We start from the raw sequence: 17,500 nt of genomic DNA, 5'->3' as shown, positions 1-17,500 counted from the left end.
GAGAGTGGGAGGGGAAAGAGAGAGGGGAGGGGATAGAGAGAGGGGAGGGGATAGAGAGAGTGGGAGGGGATAGAGAGAGTGGGAGGGGATAGAGAGAGAGAGGGGAGGTCAGATGGGGATAGAGAGAGTGGGAGGGGATAGAGAGAGGGGGAGGGGATAGAGAGAGAGGGGGAGGTCAGGTGGGGATAGAGAGAGTGGGAGGGGATAGAGAGAGTGGGAGGGGATAGAGAGAGTGGGATGGAATAGAGAGAGGGGATAGAGAGAGAGGGATAGAGAGAGGGATCGAGAGACACGAGGAGAGAGGTGGGAGGGTTTGGTAAGGAAGTAACTGTGAATGTAATAACAGATTGCATAATCACACACACAGCGTACCTTCTGAGAACTTCCAGCCCCTCCACAGTTCCTCTATGGTGATGTGCTGGTCCTCTCTGTGAAGATTGCTGTGTTTGTTGGTCGGCTGCTGTTTCATGTCCTCGATGATGAACTACACAGCCAAGACACACACACACACACACACACACACACACACACACACACACACACACACACACACACACACACACACACACACACACACACACACACACACAGACACACACACACAGACAGAGACACACACAGAGACACACACACAGGATTATGAAAAGTTTGCAGCTTAATGTCAAAATGTAAATGTCTAACACACACAGAGGATACACACACTTAACCAACTACACACAACCACGCATGTCTAATAAACAGTTCACACATCCTTAACCTTTCGAAGTTTCCACATTAGTTTGACGACTGTCAACTGCACTGATGATAAGGACCAAGACGTTTTAGTTTAGAGATAAAATAGACTGGGTGTCTGTGTGTCGTGTGTGTGTGTGTGCGTGTGTGTGTGCGTGTGCGTGTGCGTGTGTGTGTGTGTGTGTGTGTGTGTGTGTGTGTGTGTGTGTGTGTGTGTGTGTGTGTGTGTGTGTGTGTGTGTGTGTGTGTGTGTGTGTGTGTGTGTGTGTGTGTGTGTGTGCGTGTGTGTGTGTGTGTGTGTGTGTGTGTGTGTGTGTGTGTGTGTGTGTGTGTGTGTGTGTGTGTGTGTGTGTGTGTGTGTGTGTGTGTGTGTGTGTGTGTGTGTGTGTGTGTGTGTGTGCGTTCCACCATCTTGGAATCTATCCTTGGCTGTAATTGGATTCTTCATGTGATGGGAACAGGAATGTCAGCCACCCTCCCCTCCCGTCTCCGCGGTAACAGCAACCCAATCCCATGGATCATCTAGCCCTGGATGACATTCTGATGAGTTCTGGAGTTCTGGGACAAACAGTCCAACATTCTACACTTCTAATCTGGACTCACTTAAAGGGGTTCTAGTGTCTGTGGCTTAAACAAACTAACAGGACAGGAATCATGAGACAGACACACTGACTGACTGGTCGACGAGGATATACACACACAGCATGTGACTGAATAAAGACCCCTACCAGCGGTTGTCCAATCAAAACACACCTGAACCCCTCCTCCGTGGTTACGTACCTCCACGCTCTCCTCCACCTCTATCCCGCCATCCTGGTCGTCATCCATCTCTCTGTGGATGTTCCTCAGACCCTCCAGACTGTATCGGTCTGCCTCGTTCATACAGGGAGGTGACACCACCAGGCATGGGTCTATAGAGATGGTCAATCAACACATGTATCAATATGTCAGGGAGCCCTTTCCTGCAGTCAATGACCGAAAGCGCCCTCTAGTGGCCGCATGGTGGAATGTTATTCATATTTTTTCAGAATTAGTTTAAAAACAAAATTAACTGACAAAAAAATCTGGTGTTTCTATGTCAAACAGTTTGGTTATATTTCAGTCTTCTGTGATGTATATAAAGTGTAATATTGTGATGAAAACTCTAAATGTAATACATTTCAACTGTATATCTGACATGGTACAGGTGTCTTCTGTTTAAGCTCATAACCATGTGTGTGAGGTGGATACTTTTGTTTCAAAGTAGATTTGTTAAAGACTATCAATAATCACTCTGTGTGACTCTGATTTAGCTCACTGCAGGACAAGGTTTATCAATACACACTACATGACCAAAGGTATGTGGACATCTGCTCGTCTAACATCTCATTCCAAAATCATGGGTATTAATATGAAGTTGGTCCCTCCCTTTGCTGCTATAACAGCCTCCACTGTTCTGGGAAGGCTTTCCACTAGATGTTGGAGCATTGCTGCTATAACAGCCTCCAGTCTTCTGGGAAGGCTTTCCACTAGATGTTGGAGCATTGCTGCTATAACAGCCTCCACTCTTCTGTTTCCATGTTGGTCATTGCCTCAGCATTGCTGCTATAACAGCCTCCACTCTTTCCACTGGGATTGCTGCTAGGCTTTCCACTAGATGTTGGATTGTTGGAGCATTGCTGCTATAACAGCCTCCACTCTTCTGGGAAGGCTTTCCACTAGATGTTGGAACATTGCTGCTATAACAGCCTCCACTCTTCTTGCTGCTATAACAGGGGAAGGCTTTCCACTAGATGTTGGAGCATTGGTGATGTTGGAGGACTTGCTTCCATTCAGCCACAATAGTATTAGTGAGGTCGGGTACTGATGCTGGACGATTAGGCCTGGTTCGCAGTCGGCGTTCCAATACAATCCCAAAGATGTTGAGGTCAGGTCTCTGTGCAGACCAGTCAAGTTCTTCCACACCAATCTCGACAAACCATTTCTGTATGGATCTCGCTTTTAGCACAGAGGCATTGTCATGCTGAAACAGGACAGAATCGTCTAGAATGTCATTGTCTGCTGTAGTTTCCCTTCACTGGAACAAAGGGGCCCAAACCATGAAGAACAGCTCCAGACCAGTATTCCTCATCCACCAAACTTTACAGTTGGCACTACGCATTGGGGGTAGGTAGCGTTCTCCTGGCATCCGCCAAACCCAGATTAGTCCGTCAGACTGCCAGAGAACGAGTTTCCACTGCTCCAGAGTCCAATGTAAGAGAGCTTTACACCACTCCAGACAACGCTTGGCATTTCCCATGGTGATCTTAGGCTTGTGTGCGGCTGCTCGGCCATGGAAACCCATTTCATTAATAAACTCCCAATGAACAGTTCTTGTGCTGATTGTTGCTTCCAGAGGCTGTTTGGAATTCAGTATAAGTGCTGCAACCGAGGACGGAGGATTTTTTATGCTTTACGTGCTTCGGCGCTCTTGACAACCCGCTCTGTGAGCTTGTGTGGCCTACCACTTCGCAGCTGAGCCGTTGTTGCTCCTAAAACTTTATTTCACTGTAGCCTGCGTTCTTAGTCACTGAGCACCGACCGGCACCGGATGTTCATGGAAGTTAAAAAGTAGTTGAAATGTGGCCAGTCTGCCTTGTCCACAGAATTGTTTTTGTTTTTTGGTACGGTCTCGACCAGATATATATTTCAACATTTTTAGGTTTGGTCCAGACTTGATTTGGCCCAAACATAGACATCCATGATTAGTTCAGTCCTACACTGTACTGTACACTTGAGTATAATACACACTAGAGTTACTGTACTGTAATGAACCAAACTGTACTCTACAGTACTCACCAGCACAGTTCTCTCCTGCACAGTTCTCTCCTGCACAGTACAGTATTCTACTGTATTGTGCTCTACTGTACTGTAATGTATTCTATTCTACTCTATTATATTCTACTCTATTCTACTGTACTGTATTCTACTCTCCTCTAATGTTCTGTACTCTCCTCTAATGTACTGTACTCTCCTCTAATGTACTGTACTCTCCTCTAATGTACTGTACTCTCCTCTAATGTACTGTACTCTCCTCTTGATCGTTTGTCTTAAGTAACCTAGTGTGTCTTTTATCTGTGATTGAAATTCCCTGTATACATAATCGTGTAGTGCGCACGAAAAAAAGACGCTTGTAATCATAGAGTTTACATGGCTTGTTAAATTCTGAAGTGACACATCTAAGTCGCAACGCAATTCCGTCATCATCATCGCCCCACTCCAAACCACACCTCTGGTCCTTGCCCTGCCGAAGTGCTCATCTCCAATTCTCAATGCCCAGTGGTTCCCCTGCGTCTGAATGTGTCAATTACGATTAACCATCCCGCATCTAAACTATGTTTGGCTACAAGCAGCTGCAAGAGAACCATGCCACGCAACACCTGCGCCCATCTCCAATGCCCAATGTCCTGCAACTCCGTGTGTCCCAGTGACTATAGAATGACTAGGACCAGTCACCGAAGAGGTGTTGTTAAAACGGTACATTTTCACCATGCCAGTTTATTTCTCAACATTGATGACTCCTCCTAAACACCGAGCTCAGATAACCGCTGAGTGAGTAAAACACGTGCATCACAGTTAACTGTTGTCACTCCCCTGTCTCCGCGAGATCCTGCTTCAGGACCCTGCGGTTGGAATAACTTCATCTTGATTAATCAAAGATCTGCAGACCTGGGACAAACAAATGTAGCTAGTGTAGTTGCGTCTGGATTTACTTTTGGGGATATTCCACAGGTTCCACTACACCGGGCAAACTACGCACAGCTCAACGATTATAACCTGTTGATGCTATTTGACCCAGATCTGCACTGATCTGACTCAAGTGGTTGTGTTTCAACTACATGTGTGGACTCGTTGATTTTCACCTGTCCAATCGTTGCTAGATCCATGTTGGAGCAGGGTTTACTTCGGGGTACTGAGGGCGTATGTGTAACGGATGTGAAACGGCTATCTTAGTTAGCGGTTCGCGCCCGGGTATGGGCGAGGGGACGGACGTAAAGTTATACTGTTACATATGGACGCATTTTTAGGCTACGGCTGTCCACGCTTATTGTCACCGTCAGTCATTCGGGGATCATTTTTACCTGTGGAGTCGAACAACGTTCTTTGGCCGGCAAAGGTGAGTCCGAGTTCCGGGTCATTGTGGTGATAGTAGCCGCTGTCCTGGATGATGCCCTGCGAAGCCTCGAATAAGACCCCGCGGAGCAGAAGGAGGAGAACCGGGGAAAGGAGCAACATCATTGAGTTTTAAGAGAAACTCTCACCCCGGTAGGAGCGAGAGAACCGGGAGAAGATCCACAAAAACAGATGCAGGCTACACAAACCGAGACCCCGGTTGGTTAACGATGTCAACTGCCAACACTCACATGCACCACCGTGCGCAAGTGTTAGGCGATCAGATTGAGCTATTAACAGAACTGTTATTCAGAGATGTGAGGCTAATGATTGGGTTCGGGTTGAGAAACTAACCAAGGGGATATGGTGAAATATTCGATAACATTATAAAACAACTCAACCGTTACATGAAAACTCCAGAAAGGGTTACACTTCCAACGGCTGCCAACAAGTTTTTATAAAAAAAAAAGAAAATGGAAGTGTCCCTAAATAACCGAGGCCTATGGGGTGTTAAAGTTAAATCATTATTTTAACCCTTATCATGGGTTACAACAAGAATGGTTTGAATCCAAGATTATTATTCGATAAAAAATTCCAATAGAAACTTCGACAGCAAGGAAATCTGAGTGAGACCGAAGCTCTCTCTCCGCAAAATAAATCCAGGGTTGAATTTGATCGGGATTATGGAGATCAAAAATTGAGCGTTCCAAAGTTCTAAATCCAGTTCCAAAGTTCTAAATCCAGTTCCAAAGCTCTAAATCCAGTTCCAAAGCTTCAAATCTAGTTCCAACGTGTTTTAAATCCAGTTCCAAAGCTCTAAAATCCAGTTCCAAAATTCAAAATCCAGTTCCAAAGCTCTAAATCCAGTTCCAAAGTTCTAAATCCAGTTCCAAAGTTCTAAATCCAGGACCAAAACCCTAAATCCAGTTCCAAAGTTCTAAATCCAGGACCAAAACTCTAAATCCAGTTCCAACGCTCTAAATGCGGTTCCAACGCTCTAAATTCAGTTCCAGTGTGCACTGAAAGTTCTTTGATCACACAGTTCAATATCCTGTCAAATAGTGCAGTCATATACAATACCACGTTATAGAGATGTAAATATATATTTTCTCTCTCTCTTGTCGTGACGATCTTGTGCGAAACTGTCACACACACAGGGAGAGATGAAATGACACTAAGGGTAGCTGTCCCAGCAACTTGCACAAATACTCCGGAACACCGTTTTTCCGGTCAACACTTGACTGCGTGTCCGTTGGATCTGTTTGTGCACGCGTGTATGCCTGCGTCAAGGCTAATTCCCGACTGTTTATTCGTGTTTCCCAGACCCGAGGGTCATGTCATGTGGATGGGATTAACCAGTGTTTGGACACCTGTTAAAAGGCCTTTTCTGATGACGTCTATATCAGACACAGGAGGCTATTCGATGGAGTTAGAAATACTTGTAAATGGCTGCATTCTACACACGCGCGCACGGACGTGGAGACACTGATGAACAGAGCAAGCGGACGAGGACGTCTCTCTCTCTCTCTGATTAGAGAAACAGGGTGTCGTCTTTCGCCCTGGCAACCCCCCTGAGAACCTAAAAATAAAAAGGGGACCGGCTTTGGAGCTGACCTTTACCCTGTGAGCATGTGCAGGTGACAGTTGTCCATCCCTGGGAGTCAGCGGGCTCCGAAGAGTGTGGGGGTTTGGGGTGGCATTATTACTGCGTGTGAACATTGTCACAAAGTGTGTGTTTGAGACTATCAGGAAGCAGGGTGGGTGATTATAAAATATAATGTAGGGTGTTACGACATCCCAGACACGTGCATGAACATTGTAAAGTATATGAAAGACCTTGAGCGTATTTGAGTTGATTTACAAAAGCAGAGGATTTCAGATGGAAGTCAACGATAGCAGTCAGGGGGAGGTGCATCTTCGACCATCTAAAGTCAGACGCTGTAATGGTTTTCCAACCGCTAGGCTCCTGCCACCCCGTAATCACGAACATCTAATTCTGTACACTGGAAGTCACACAATTAAATCAAAAATATTTAGTTAGGCTAACGAAACTCTAGAACCGATTTATTCATAGCAGATTGTGAATAAATGTATGTCATCTTTCGATCTGTAAAATACCAAAGGTAGGCTATATTTAGCGAACAGTTGAAGACAAGTACACAGAATTTAGACTACGAAACACTTACCGAGACCCAATCACCATCTCTTCAAAGTAACTTTCTACATATAGTCCAGTTAACATTATGTATGAAATGGGCTTTGAATTGTGTTTCAATGAGCATTGAAATTATGGACGCATGTCCACTTAAAGTGGTAACAATTCATGAAGTGTTGATGATAGTAGTAGGATAAACTAACATATACAATTATCAACTTCCACATTTTTATTAAAGAAAATACTAATATTAATATGGTTCAAATAAAAAAAACTCAATAATAAAAATGTAATTGAACGCTATGGAGACTGGCCTTGAATTGAAGAGGGATGGACACCAACCCTCGTGTCAACATGGAGAAATCAACATGATGAATTGATGGATCAAACCTAGTACAGGAAAGAAAACAGAGACACAAGAAGCCAACTCCCAACTTTTATTTCTTGACCTTTTCTTTCTCCAATGCTGTCAGACCTGCCCTTTTTTTTTTCTCAGAGTGACTCACTCAACCAAGAGAGCCTGAAGGCATAAAGACATTTTATTCAGAGACATTTTTAAAAAACAAACTCAATGCATTTGATTTATTTTGCCTTGTCTTCTTTATGTGCTGGCTTTCAAGAGGTCCAAAGCAGGAAAATCACAAACTTTGTCTGAACTGGCAACCTATTCCCTACATAGTGATACATTTGACCAGACTATGTAGTAATGACCTGTATATGGACTAGGGTCCCCCGTTCAGTTGCAGACAAAGTTATAAACGGGGGAAAGTTTGATTCATTTGGCATGTTAAGAGTATTGTTTATTATTTCAGTTCTCAGGAAAGCAAAAAAACAAAACAAACACTTGATTCACAACTACAGGGCCAAACCCGAGCTGTACTGAACTGGTCAAGCCTCCATTTAGTGTGAATCAGATCAGTGTCTTCAACCCAGACAACCACAGAGTGGTGGCTATTTCTGCGTTAGGTTCACCTACACTATAGATAAGGCCGGGGTACACAACTCTAGTCTTAAAAGAGTTGTGTGTGTGTGCAGGTATTTGTCCCGACCCTGCTCAAACACAACTGTAAATGAAGCCACTACTCCTGGTCTTGAATTGATTTATTGACCACGATTAGGCTAGATTAAATTGGGTATGTTAAGAGCTGGAACAAAATCCTGCCTTCACACTACGGCCCACCAGAACCAGCGATGGCTCACTCCATAGGCTGAGCTAAGGCAATACGAGTGGTTTAGCTGTAACAGGGAAGGGAGGAAAAAGGTTTTTAGGGGGCAGGGTTGTATTCATTAGTGCAAATCACGCAGAATGTTTTGCAATGGGAAAACAAACGTTTCTTATTGAGACAAGTTCAGGTCGTTGCCTGCAGAGTTAGATTCCGTTTTAGTTTCCTAGTGAATAACGACCCAAGAGACACCAGGGAAAAAGGGAGGAAAAAATAATCATCACGTAAGAAATGATCCCAGGCCAGTTTTATAGTTGTGTTAGCTTATACTGGTTAGGGTTTGAGTGGGGACCACAGATTTGAGAACAGTTATATTGTTCCTCGTACTTGTTAAGAAGAGGCAAGACACCACAATTAAAAGCAGAGCAGAACAAAGAGAATTTTCTTCCAAGAAAGTTAAAAAAAAAAACTGGTGACCTGTATTTGAGAACCGATTGCCAACTAAATAACTTCCACAGGGTTTTTTTAAATCAATGAATAACACCAAAAAACAGCCGTATTGATCCAAGACGAAAACCGGCAAAAAAATAAAAAAACTGTTACAACTCAAATCAAAATCAGTTAGAGCCAGTTACAGTACGTGTGATCATAACCTGTTCCCATAGTAACAGAGCAACCATCCCTTTCAGCGTAGTACAGCACCAATGACAGGCAAGCAACAGGTGACAGGACCACTGACCTGATCCACAACAAAGTTGGGACACACATAATTTGGCAATCGTTTCGATAACCGTTTTTTTTCCTACAGCGAAGGGAAAACATTGTAGTTGTTTGCTGAACATAGGAAAAAATGATTCCCTCATGATGAACAAAAATGAAGATAAAAACACACCGACTGATAGGCTACCTAAAAATGTGACGTGTGAAACACTTAAGCTACAAAAAGAGGCTACTTTGTGAGAAAACAGACAGTGGTGAGACAGAAAACAGTCTCTTGCTAGGGAGTGTTAAAAAAAAAAGGCATTGTGATTTCAATTAAGTTTAGCTGTAGAGCCAAGTGACATTAATTACATATTAGCATTAGCTTCACTACTAGACTTACATTGTAGCTTAGCGTTAGCTTAGCTTCACTAAAATAGAACTACATAGTAGCATTAGCTTAGCTTCACTCATAGAATTACATTGTAGCATTAGCCATTAGCTTAGCCAATTGAATTCCAATGACGCTTTGCTAATTACATTTACAGTGTAGTGGGGCTATCAGCTTAGCGAAGCAAGTGATTTTCTGTTTGATGCTACGGCTTCATTAGATAGATAAGAGGGAGCTGCTTGAAAGTGTTACAAGCTAAAAAGGCAGTTGTGGCATTTTTAAAGCTCTTTGTAAAAAAAAAAAAAAAAATTTTTAAAAGGACTTCTGCCCAGTCCCAAACCAATCCCTAGCCCATAGATAGCGTGCACCAGGTAAGCAAATGACCCTAGATGCACTAAGTAATCAAAATGGCATGAATTACCCGGGCCGAGAAGGCCACAGGGGTGATTACCATATTGGTAATACCTGTACAATCCTCTCAGATTTACACAAACGTCTACTAGGGGACGATTTGGGAATGAGGCCCGAACGGTAGTGTAAAAACCAACTTCTGCATCCCAAACGGCACTCCAATCCCTATTTTAGGATCCCCTATAGGAGGGCCCTGGTCTAAAGTAGTGCACTATTTAGGATCCCCTATAGGAGAGCCCTGGTCTAAAGTAGTGCACTATTTAGGATCCCCTATAGGAGAGCCCTGGTCTAAAGTAGTGCACTATTTAGGAAATCAGAGAGACAGAGACCCTAACGACCTGATGAGACATTCCCAGGCCTTGGCTTGACGAGTGTCGACTAAAACACTCTTAGACAGTTTTAGAGAGACAGAAAACGACAACCTTATATAAACACAAAAAACAAAAAAAAAAAAAGTATATATTTTTTTGTTTCTTCTAAAAAGGTCTGGTGACTGATCAATTTAAGGCGATTGGCCAGGAAGATTTAAGGTTGCTATAGAAACTGTCTGAGATTATGAGGTGGATGTCAACCGTCTCAAAATGGCTTCCTTCCTCACTTTACCACCAAACCTAATTTCCTCTCCTTAATCTGGACAGGACAGAGAAGGTGGAAGAGATGGGGTAGAGAGATAACCTACTGCGAGTTTGCTTTCACTTTTTCAACTCTTCAGATAACTACAACCCTGACCTTTTCTAGACTTTAAGACTTGCACAAAGCACCCAGAGGTCGCGTCACTCTTTCACACTAATAAAGGGAGGAATCCAGTTTTAGGCGGTTGAGACGCAGCCTGAATCACGTCTCCTCAGAGATGCCTCTCTCGTTCTCAAATGGAGAAAAAAAAAACAACTATTTGCAACAAAAAGGTGTACTCGAAAACATTATAATACAACAAAAACAACATTTGAAAATGTACCTCGGCTAAAAGCTTATAAAATATCATAAAGAATAAAATAACAATAATATTCCTTGGTCCGTAAGAAATGGTTACTATAATAAAATGTTTCACCCATAAACAATAATGACGTTTCTCTGCACACGAGTGATATCTCCATCATTACCAAAGCCCTTTGTTGTGGGTCCCAAAAAAATGATCTAAACTTTGTAGAAAGAGTGAGTGTTGAAAATAAAAAAAAAGTTGTTCTCCAACAAATGTATAAAAAGGGCTCCTAGTTATTGTGTCATCCTCGAGGTGAAACCTCTCCCAGACTGAATGACCCAGGCTGCAGTGTCATGTCCACAACCGACCACACGGGGGCGCCAGAGAGAGGGGATCCGCCTCCATCCAGGTCTGTCTTTCATCAGAACCTCATCTCTCTTCTTCCCTTCTCCTCCTCAACTCAATCGCTCTCTTTCCAAAGAGTCCTTGAGCGAGCGAGGGTGGTTCCAAAGCAGGTCCATGAGCCTCTCACCTCCCCACACACACACACACTTCCCCGCTGCTATGACGAAACTGACATCACCGATGAACCCGACAACAACCCAACGCTATTGGTTGACCCTCCCCTTGACCAATCCGTAGCCCGTCTGTCCTTCCGCCAACCCCCTAAACCTCCCATCCCCAGACTCCTGAGGAAGGCGAGGATGAGGACGAAGAGGAGATACTGTGACTGTGGGTCTGGAGGATGGCTCCGGCAGCTGCAGTGAAGACGAGGGCCTGGTTCTGGGGTATAGGTGAAGGTGAGGGCCGTGGAGTAGATGACTCCGTCGTTGCGGACCAAGGTGACGGGGACCTGGACGGGCTGACGGACCCAGCGCCACCCCTCTCTGAAGGCCGAGATGTCAGGCACCACGCAGAGCACGCTCTCTCCACACCTGGGACAGAAGGGTTAGACAAAAGACAGATTCACCACGAGATCCGGCACGTTGTGGAGTCCAGTCCGCGTTACTACGGAAACGGACTCGACCGCATGTCATCAGTCTTCAGTCAGTCGTTCGTTAACTTAACAACAATTTTAAAACTGGTTAGAGGTTAGCCTCCTCTGGTCTCTCCGGATATCAGCTGTGACTGTGGTTGGTACCTCACTTTACATTTTTACTGCTTTTGGGTCAAGTCTGACCTCTTAAAAATGAGTTCATAGAAAAACAAACAAATAAAATAACCATTTTAATAATTGTATTTTTTAATGACATGACAGTCCTAATCCATAATCTTCAATTACACGATTATACAGTTACCACGGTAACACAAACCATGCCAGCCGTCCATCTCTGTCACTCACACAACAGCTTACCTGTACATGGTGTCAGCCTCGATATCTCCAAACCAGACTCGGAGATCTGGAGCAAAGTTCTGTCCTGTCAGCTCCAACATGGCCACATCACCTCCACCATTCAACTAGAGAGACAACAGAGGGGTTAGTGTGGGTCCTGTCCCCTCCACCATTCAACTAGAGACAACAGAGGGGTTAGTGTGGGTCCTGTCCTCCACCATTCAACTAGAGAGACAACAGAGGGTTAGTGTGGGTCCTGTCACTCCACCATTCAACTAGAGAGACAACAGAGGGGTTAGTGTGGGTCCTGTCCCCTCCACCATTCAACTAGAGAGACAACAGAGGGGTTAGTGTGGGTCCTGTCCCCTCCACCATTCAACTAGAGACAACAGAGGGTTAGTGTGGGTCCTGTCCCTCCACCATTCAACTAGAGACAACAGAGGGGGTTAGTGTGGGTCCTGTCACCTCCACCATTCAACTAGAGACAGAGGGGTTAGTGTGGGTCCTGTCCCCTCCACCCATTCAACTAGAGAGACAACAGAGGGTTAGTGTGGGTCCTGTCCCCTCCACCATTCAACTAGAGAGACAACAGAGGGGTTAGTGTGGGTCCTGTCACCTCCACCATTCAACTAGAGACAACAGAGGGGTTAGTGTGGGTCCTGTCCCCTCCACCATTCAACTGGAGACAACAGAGGGGTTAGTGTGGGTCCTGTCACCTCCACCATTCAACTAGAGAGACAACAGAGGGGTTAGTGTGGGTCCTGTCCCCTCCACCATTCAACTAGAGACAATAGAGGGGTTAGTGTGGGTCCTGTCCCTCCACCATTCAACTAGAGAGACAACAGAGGGGTTAGTATGGGTCCTGTCCCCTCCACCATTCAACTAGAGACAACAGAGGGGTTAGTGTGGGTCCTGTCCCCTCCACCATTCAACTAGAGACAACAGAGGGGTTAGTGTGGGTCCTGTCACCTCCACCATTCAACTAGAGAGACAGAGGGGTTAGTGGGGTCCTGTCCCCTCCACCATTCAACTAGAGAGACAACAGAGGGGTTAGTGTGGGTCCTGTCCCCTCCACCATTCAACTAGAGACAACAGAGGGGTTAGTGTGGGTCCTGTCCCCTCCACCATTCAACTAGAGAGACAGAGGGGTTAGTGTGGGTCCTGTCCCTCCACCCATTCAACTAGAGACAACAGAGGGGTTAGTGTGGGTCCTGTCACCTCCACCATTCAACTAGAGACAACAGAGGGGTTAGTGTGGGTCCTGTCCCTCCACCATTCAACTAGAGACACAAGAGGGGTTAGTGTGGGTCCTGTCCCCTCCACCATTCAACTAGAGAGACAACAGAGGGGTTAGTGTGGGTCCTGTCCCCTCCACCATTCAACAAGAGACAACAGAGGGGTTAGTGTGGGTCCTGTCCCCTCCACCATTCAACTAGAGACAACAGAGGGGTTAGTGTGGGTGTGTCTCTCTAGAGAATATACTGGTTTGTGTGTATTAAGGTGTGTGTTTAGGTATATGTTAATGTGTGTTTTGGTGTGTGTACCTGTGACTCTCCACCACAGGGACTGGTGTAACAGGACAGGGTAGAGGACCCATCCATCCTGGTAGAAGGTGTGTGTGTGTGTAGGTGTGTGTTGTAGACTCTCCACCACAGGGACTGTGTTTTAGAAGGTGTGTGTGTACCTGCAGACTCTCCACCACAGGGACTGGTGTAACAGGACAGGGTACAGGACCCATCCCCTGGTAGAAGGTGTGTGTGTGTACCTGTAGACTCTCCACCACAGGGACTGGTGTAACAGGACAGGGTACAGGACCCATCCCTGGTAGAAGGTGTGTGTGTGTGTGTGGAGGTGTGTGTGTACCTGTAGACTCTCCACCACAGGGACTGGTGTAACAGGACAGGGTACAGGACCCATCCCCTGGTAGAAGGTGTACTCTGCCTTGTCTGTACTGATGATGGTCCAGGAGGCTCCATCGTTTATCATCTCCTTACTGGGCTCTTTGGGGCAGGGCGTGGCCTGGGGAGGAGATATGCTAATTAGTCATTTATCTCCGTACTGGGCTCCTTAGGGTAGGGTGTGGCCTGGGGAGGAGATATGCTAATCATGTATCTCCGTACTGGGCTCCTTAGGGTAGGGTGTGGCCTGGGGAGGAGATATGCTAATTAGTCATTTATCTCCGTACTGGGCTCCTTAGGGTAGGGTGTGCCTGGGGAGGAGATATGCTAATTAGTCATTTATCTCCGTACTGGTCTTTTGGGGGAAGATATGGGCGGGCTGGGCCTGGGGGAGGAGATATGCTAATTAGTCATCTACCTCCTTACTGGTCTTTTGGGGAAAGGCGTGGCCTGGGGAGGAGATATGCTAATTAGTAATTTACCTCCGTACGGGTGGCTTGGGGAGGAGATGGCTGCTAATTAGTCATCTACCTCCGTAGTGGTCTTTTGGGAAAGGGCGTGGCCTGGGAGAGGACATATGCTAATTAGTCATGTATCTACGTACTGGTCTTTGGGGAAAGGCGTGGCCTGGGGGAGGAGATAAGCTAATTAGTAGTTTATGATCTGTTACTGAGGTGCCTTCAGTTGGAGTTCACGTGGGCTAAGATGCGGAACAGTTTGTGCTGAACGACACGTCTCCCCAAAACGTCCTTGAACACACTTCGCTCCTGCTTGCTGGGTGTTTTTTAAAATGTATTTGATTTATTTTACCTTTATTTAACCAGGCAAGTCAGTTAAGAACAAATTCTTATTTTCAATGACGGCCTACAAGGGAACAGTGGGTTAACTGCCTGTTCAGGGGCAGAAAGACAGATTTGTACCTTGTCAGCTCGGGGGATTGAACTGTTGTGAGGTGTTGCTTGAAGAAATGAGTGGCGTAATTTAAAAAAGGGTAGTGGCCATGCTGACAGCATTCCCCAACCCACAACCCCTCCCCGATTAAACACACAACTGGTTATTCAGTACAACACCGCTTCAGTTCCACAACGTACGGACCGTTCCAACGCACCCGTTCATAGCGCACGGGACCGTTCCACAGCGTATCGGACCGTTCCACAACCCGAGCGTGCGGACCGTTCCACAACGTACCGACCGTTCCACAACGCGTCGACCGTTCCTAGCGTACCGAACCGTTCCGCGTGCGGACCCGTTCCTAGCGTACCGAACCGTTCCACAACGTGCGAACCGTTCCACAGCGTGCAACCGTTCCTAGCGTGCAACCGTTCCACAACGCATCAACCGTTCCACAACGCATCGACCGTTCCTAACGTGCATCGAACCGTTCCTAGCGTACGAGCGTGCGAACCGTTCCACAACGTACCCGAACCGTTCCACAACGTGCGAACCGTTCCACAACGTACGAACCGTTCCACAACGTGCCGAACCGTTCCACAGCGTGCCGAACCCGTTCCTAGCGTACGGACGGACGCAAACCGTTCTAGCATGCCACCGTTCCTGCGTGCCGAACCGTTCCTAGCGTACCGAACCGTTCCACAACGTATCAACGTTCCTAACGTATCAACCGTTCCACAACGTACCCGGACCGTTCCACAACGTACCCGAACCGTTCCACAACGTACCCGAACCGTTCCACAACGTACCCGACCGTTCCCCAGACCTGGTCTCTTTCCCCAAGGGCGTGGCCTGGGTGAAGGGACTAGATGAACTAGTGGTCCAATAAGAAACCCTCATTAAACAGGGAGGGACTAGATGAACTAGTGGTCCAATAAGAAACCCTCATTAAACAGGGGAGGGACTAGATGAACTAGTGGTCCAATAACAAACCCTCATTAAACAGGGAGGGACTAGATGAACTAGTGGTCCAATAAGAAACCCTCATTAAACAGGGAGGGACTAGATGAACTAGTGGTCCAATAAGAAACCCTCATTAAACAGGGAGGGACTAGATGAACTAGTGGTCCAATAAGAAACTCTCATTAAACAGGGAGGGACTAGATGAACTAGTGGTCCAATAAGAAACTCTCATTAAACAGGGAGGGACTAGATGAACTAGTGGTCCAATAAGAAACCCTCATTAAACAGGGAGGGACTAGATGAACTAGTGGTCCAATAAGAAACTCTCATTAAACAGGGAGGGACTAGATGAACTAGTGGTCCAATAAGGAACTCTGAATTTAATTGAACAGAGGGCTGGGAAAAGCTAATTACCAGATACAACAAACTCTGACATTACAAGGGGCTGGGAGGAGGGACTGTGTGTGTGTGTAGTGTGTGTGTGTGTGTACCAACTGAATGATTCTCTCCTGTGAGAGACAGAGGTACATTCTCTAGATGTCTTTCAGGTAGAAGGAACACTCTGGATTGGGACATTGGGGACTGCATCCAAATGCTGTCTGCTTGTCCAATAAGGAACTCTGGGAGGAGGTGAGATTGATCACCTGGGGAAAGCTGATGATTATCTATCACACATCACCTGGGGAGGTGAGTGACACCCTGATTATTCTATCACAGAGACATCACCTGGGGTCTTTCAGGAGGTGGAGCTGACACACTGATTATCTATCACACATCAATGCTGTCTGAGGACCTTACGGATCACCTGGGAGACACCCTGATTATCTATCACACATCACCTGGGGAGGAGGTGAGAGACACCCTGATTATCTATCACACATCACCTGGGGAGGAGGTGAGAGACACCCTGATTATCTATCACACATCACCTGGGGAGGAGGTGAGAGACACCCTGATTATCTATCACACATCACCTGGGGAGGAGGTGAGAGACACCCTGATTATCTATCACACATCACCTGGGGAGGAGGTGAGAGACACCCTGTTATCTATCACACATCACCTGGGGAGGGAGGTGAGAGACACCTCTGATTATCTATCACACATCACCTGGGGAGGAGGTGAGAGACACCTGATTATCTATCACACATCACCTGGGGAGGAGGTGAGAGACACCCTGATTATCTATCACACATCACCTGGGGAGGAGGTGAGAGACACCCTGATTATCTATCACACATCACCTGGGGGGGGAGGTGAGAGACACCCTGATTATCTATCACACATCACCTGGGGAGGAGGTGAGAGACACCCTGATTATCTATCACACATCACCTGGGGAGGAGGTGAGAGACACCCTGATTATCTATCACACATCACCTGGGGAGGAGGTGAGAGACACCCTGATTATCTATCACACATCACCTGGGGAGGAGGTGAGAGACACCCTGATTATCTATCACACATCACCTGGGGAGGAGGTGAGAGACACCCTGATTATCTATCACACATCACCTGGGGAGGAGGTGAGAGACACCCTGATTATCTATCACATCACCTGGGGAGGGAGGTGAGAGACTATCACATCACCTGGGGAGGAGGTGAGAGACCTGATTATCTATCACACATCACCTGGGGAGGAGGTGAGACCCCTGATTATCTATCACCCATCACCTGGGGAGGAGGTGAGACACCCTGATTATCTATCACACATCACCTGGGGAGGAGGTGAGAGACACATCACCTGGGGACCCCTGATTATCTATCACATCACCTGGGGAGGAGGGTGAGAGACACCCTGATTATCTATCACA

The 17,500-nt window shown here is 46.2% G+C and overlaps 1 protein-coding gene, 1 long non-coding RNA gene and 1 pseudogene across 2 annotated transcripts; all 3 read right to left on the bottom strand.

Annotated features, from left to right (window-relative positions):
* The window catches only part of LOC127918801 (uncharacterized), a 24,235-nt pseudogene extending 18,824 nt beyond the window's left edge, over positions 1 to 5,411 (bottom strand).
* A 4,896-nt stretch (positions 5,412 to 10,307) lies between these two features.
* Positions 10,308 to 15,186, bottom strand: LOC127918798 (recombining binding protein suppressor of hairless-like). Its single transcript, XM_052502019.1, has 5 exons — positions 15,094 to 15,186; positions 13,798 to 13,953; positions 11,956 to 12,059; positions 11,274 to 11,536; positions 10,308 to 10,312 (listed from the first exon to the last, which is right to left on the bottom strand). Exons 1-5 carry the CDS (start codon positions 15,184 to 15,186, stop codon positions 10,308 to 10,310), a joined length of 621 nt encoding a protein of 206 aa, XP_052357979.1.
* Positions 15,187 to 16,587: 1,401 nt separating this feature from the next.
* On the bottom strand, positions 16,588 to 17,086 carry LOC127918797 (uncharacterized). The gene is made up of 3 exons (XR_008100825.1): positions 16,977 to 17,086; positions 16,819 to 16,930; positions 16,588 to 16,728 (listed from the first exon to the last, which is right to left on the bottom strand). It is a non-coding gene; the product is annotated as an uncharacterized LOC127918797 (long non-coding RNA).
* Between the last annotated feature and the right edge of the window lie 414 nt (positions 17,087 to 17,500).

This window comes from Oncorhynchus keta, unplaced genomic scaffold, assembly GCF_023373465.1.
Source record: "Oncorhynchus keta strain PuntledgeMale-10-30-2019 unplaced genomic scaffold, Oket_V2 Un_contig_1490_pilon_pilon, whole genome shotgun sequence".
Classification (NCBI taxonomy): Eukaryota; Metazoa; Chordata; class Actinopteri; order Salmoniformes; family Salmonidae; genus Oncorhynchus; species Oncorhynchus keta.
The sequence above is the reverse complement of the archived record's forward strand: the minus strand, read 5'-3'. Positions and strand labels throughout refer to the sequence as shown.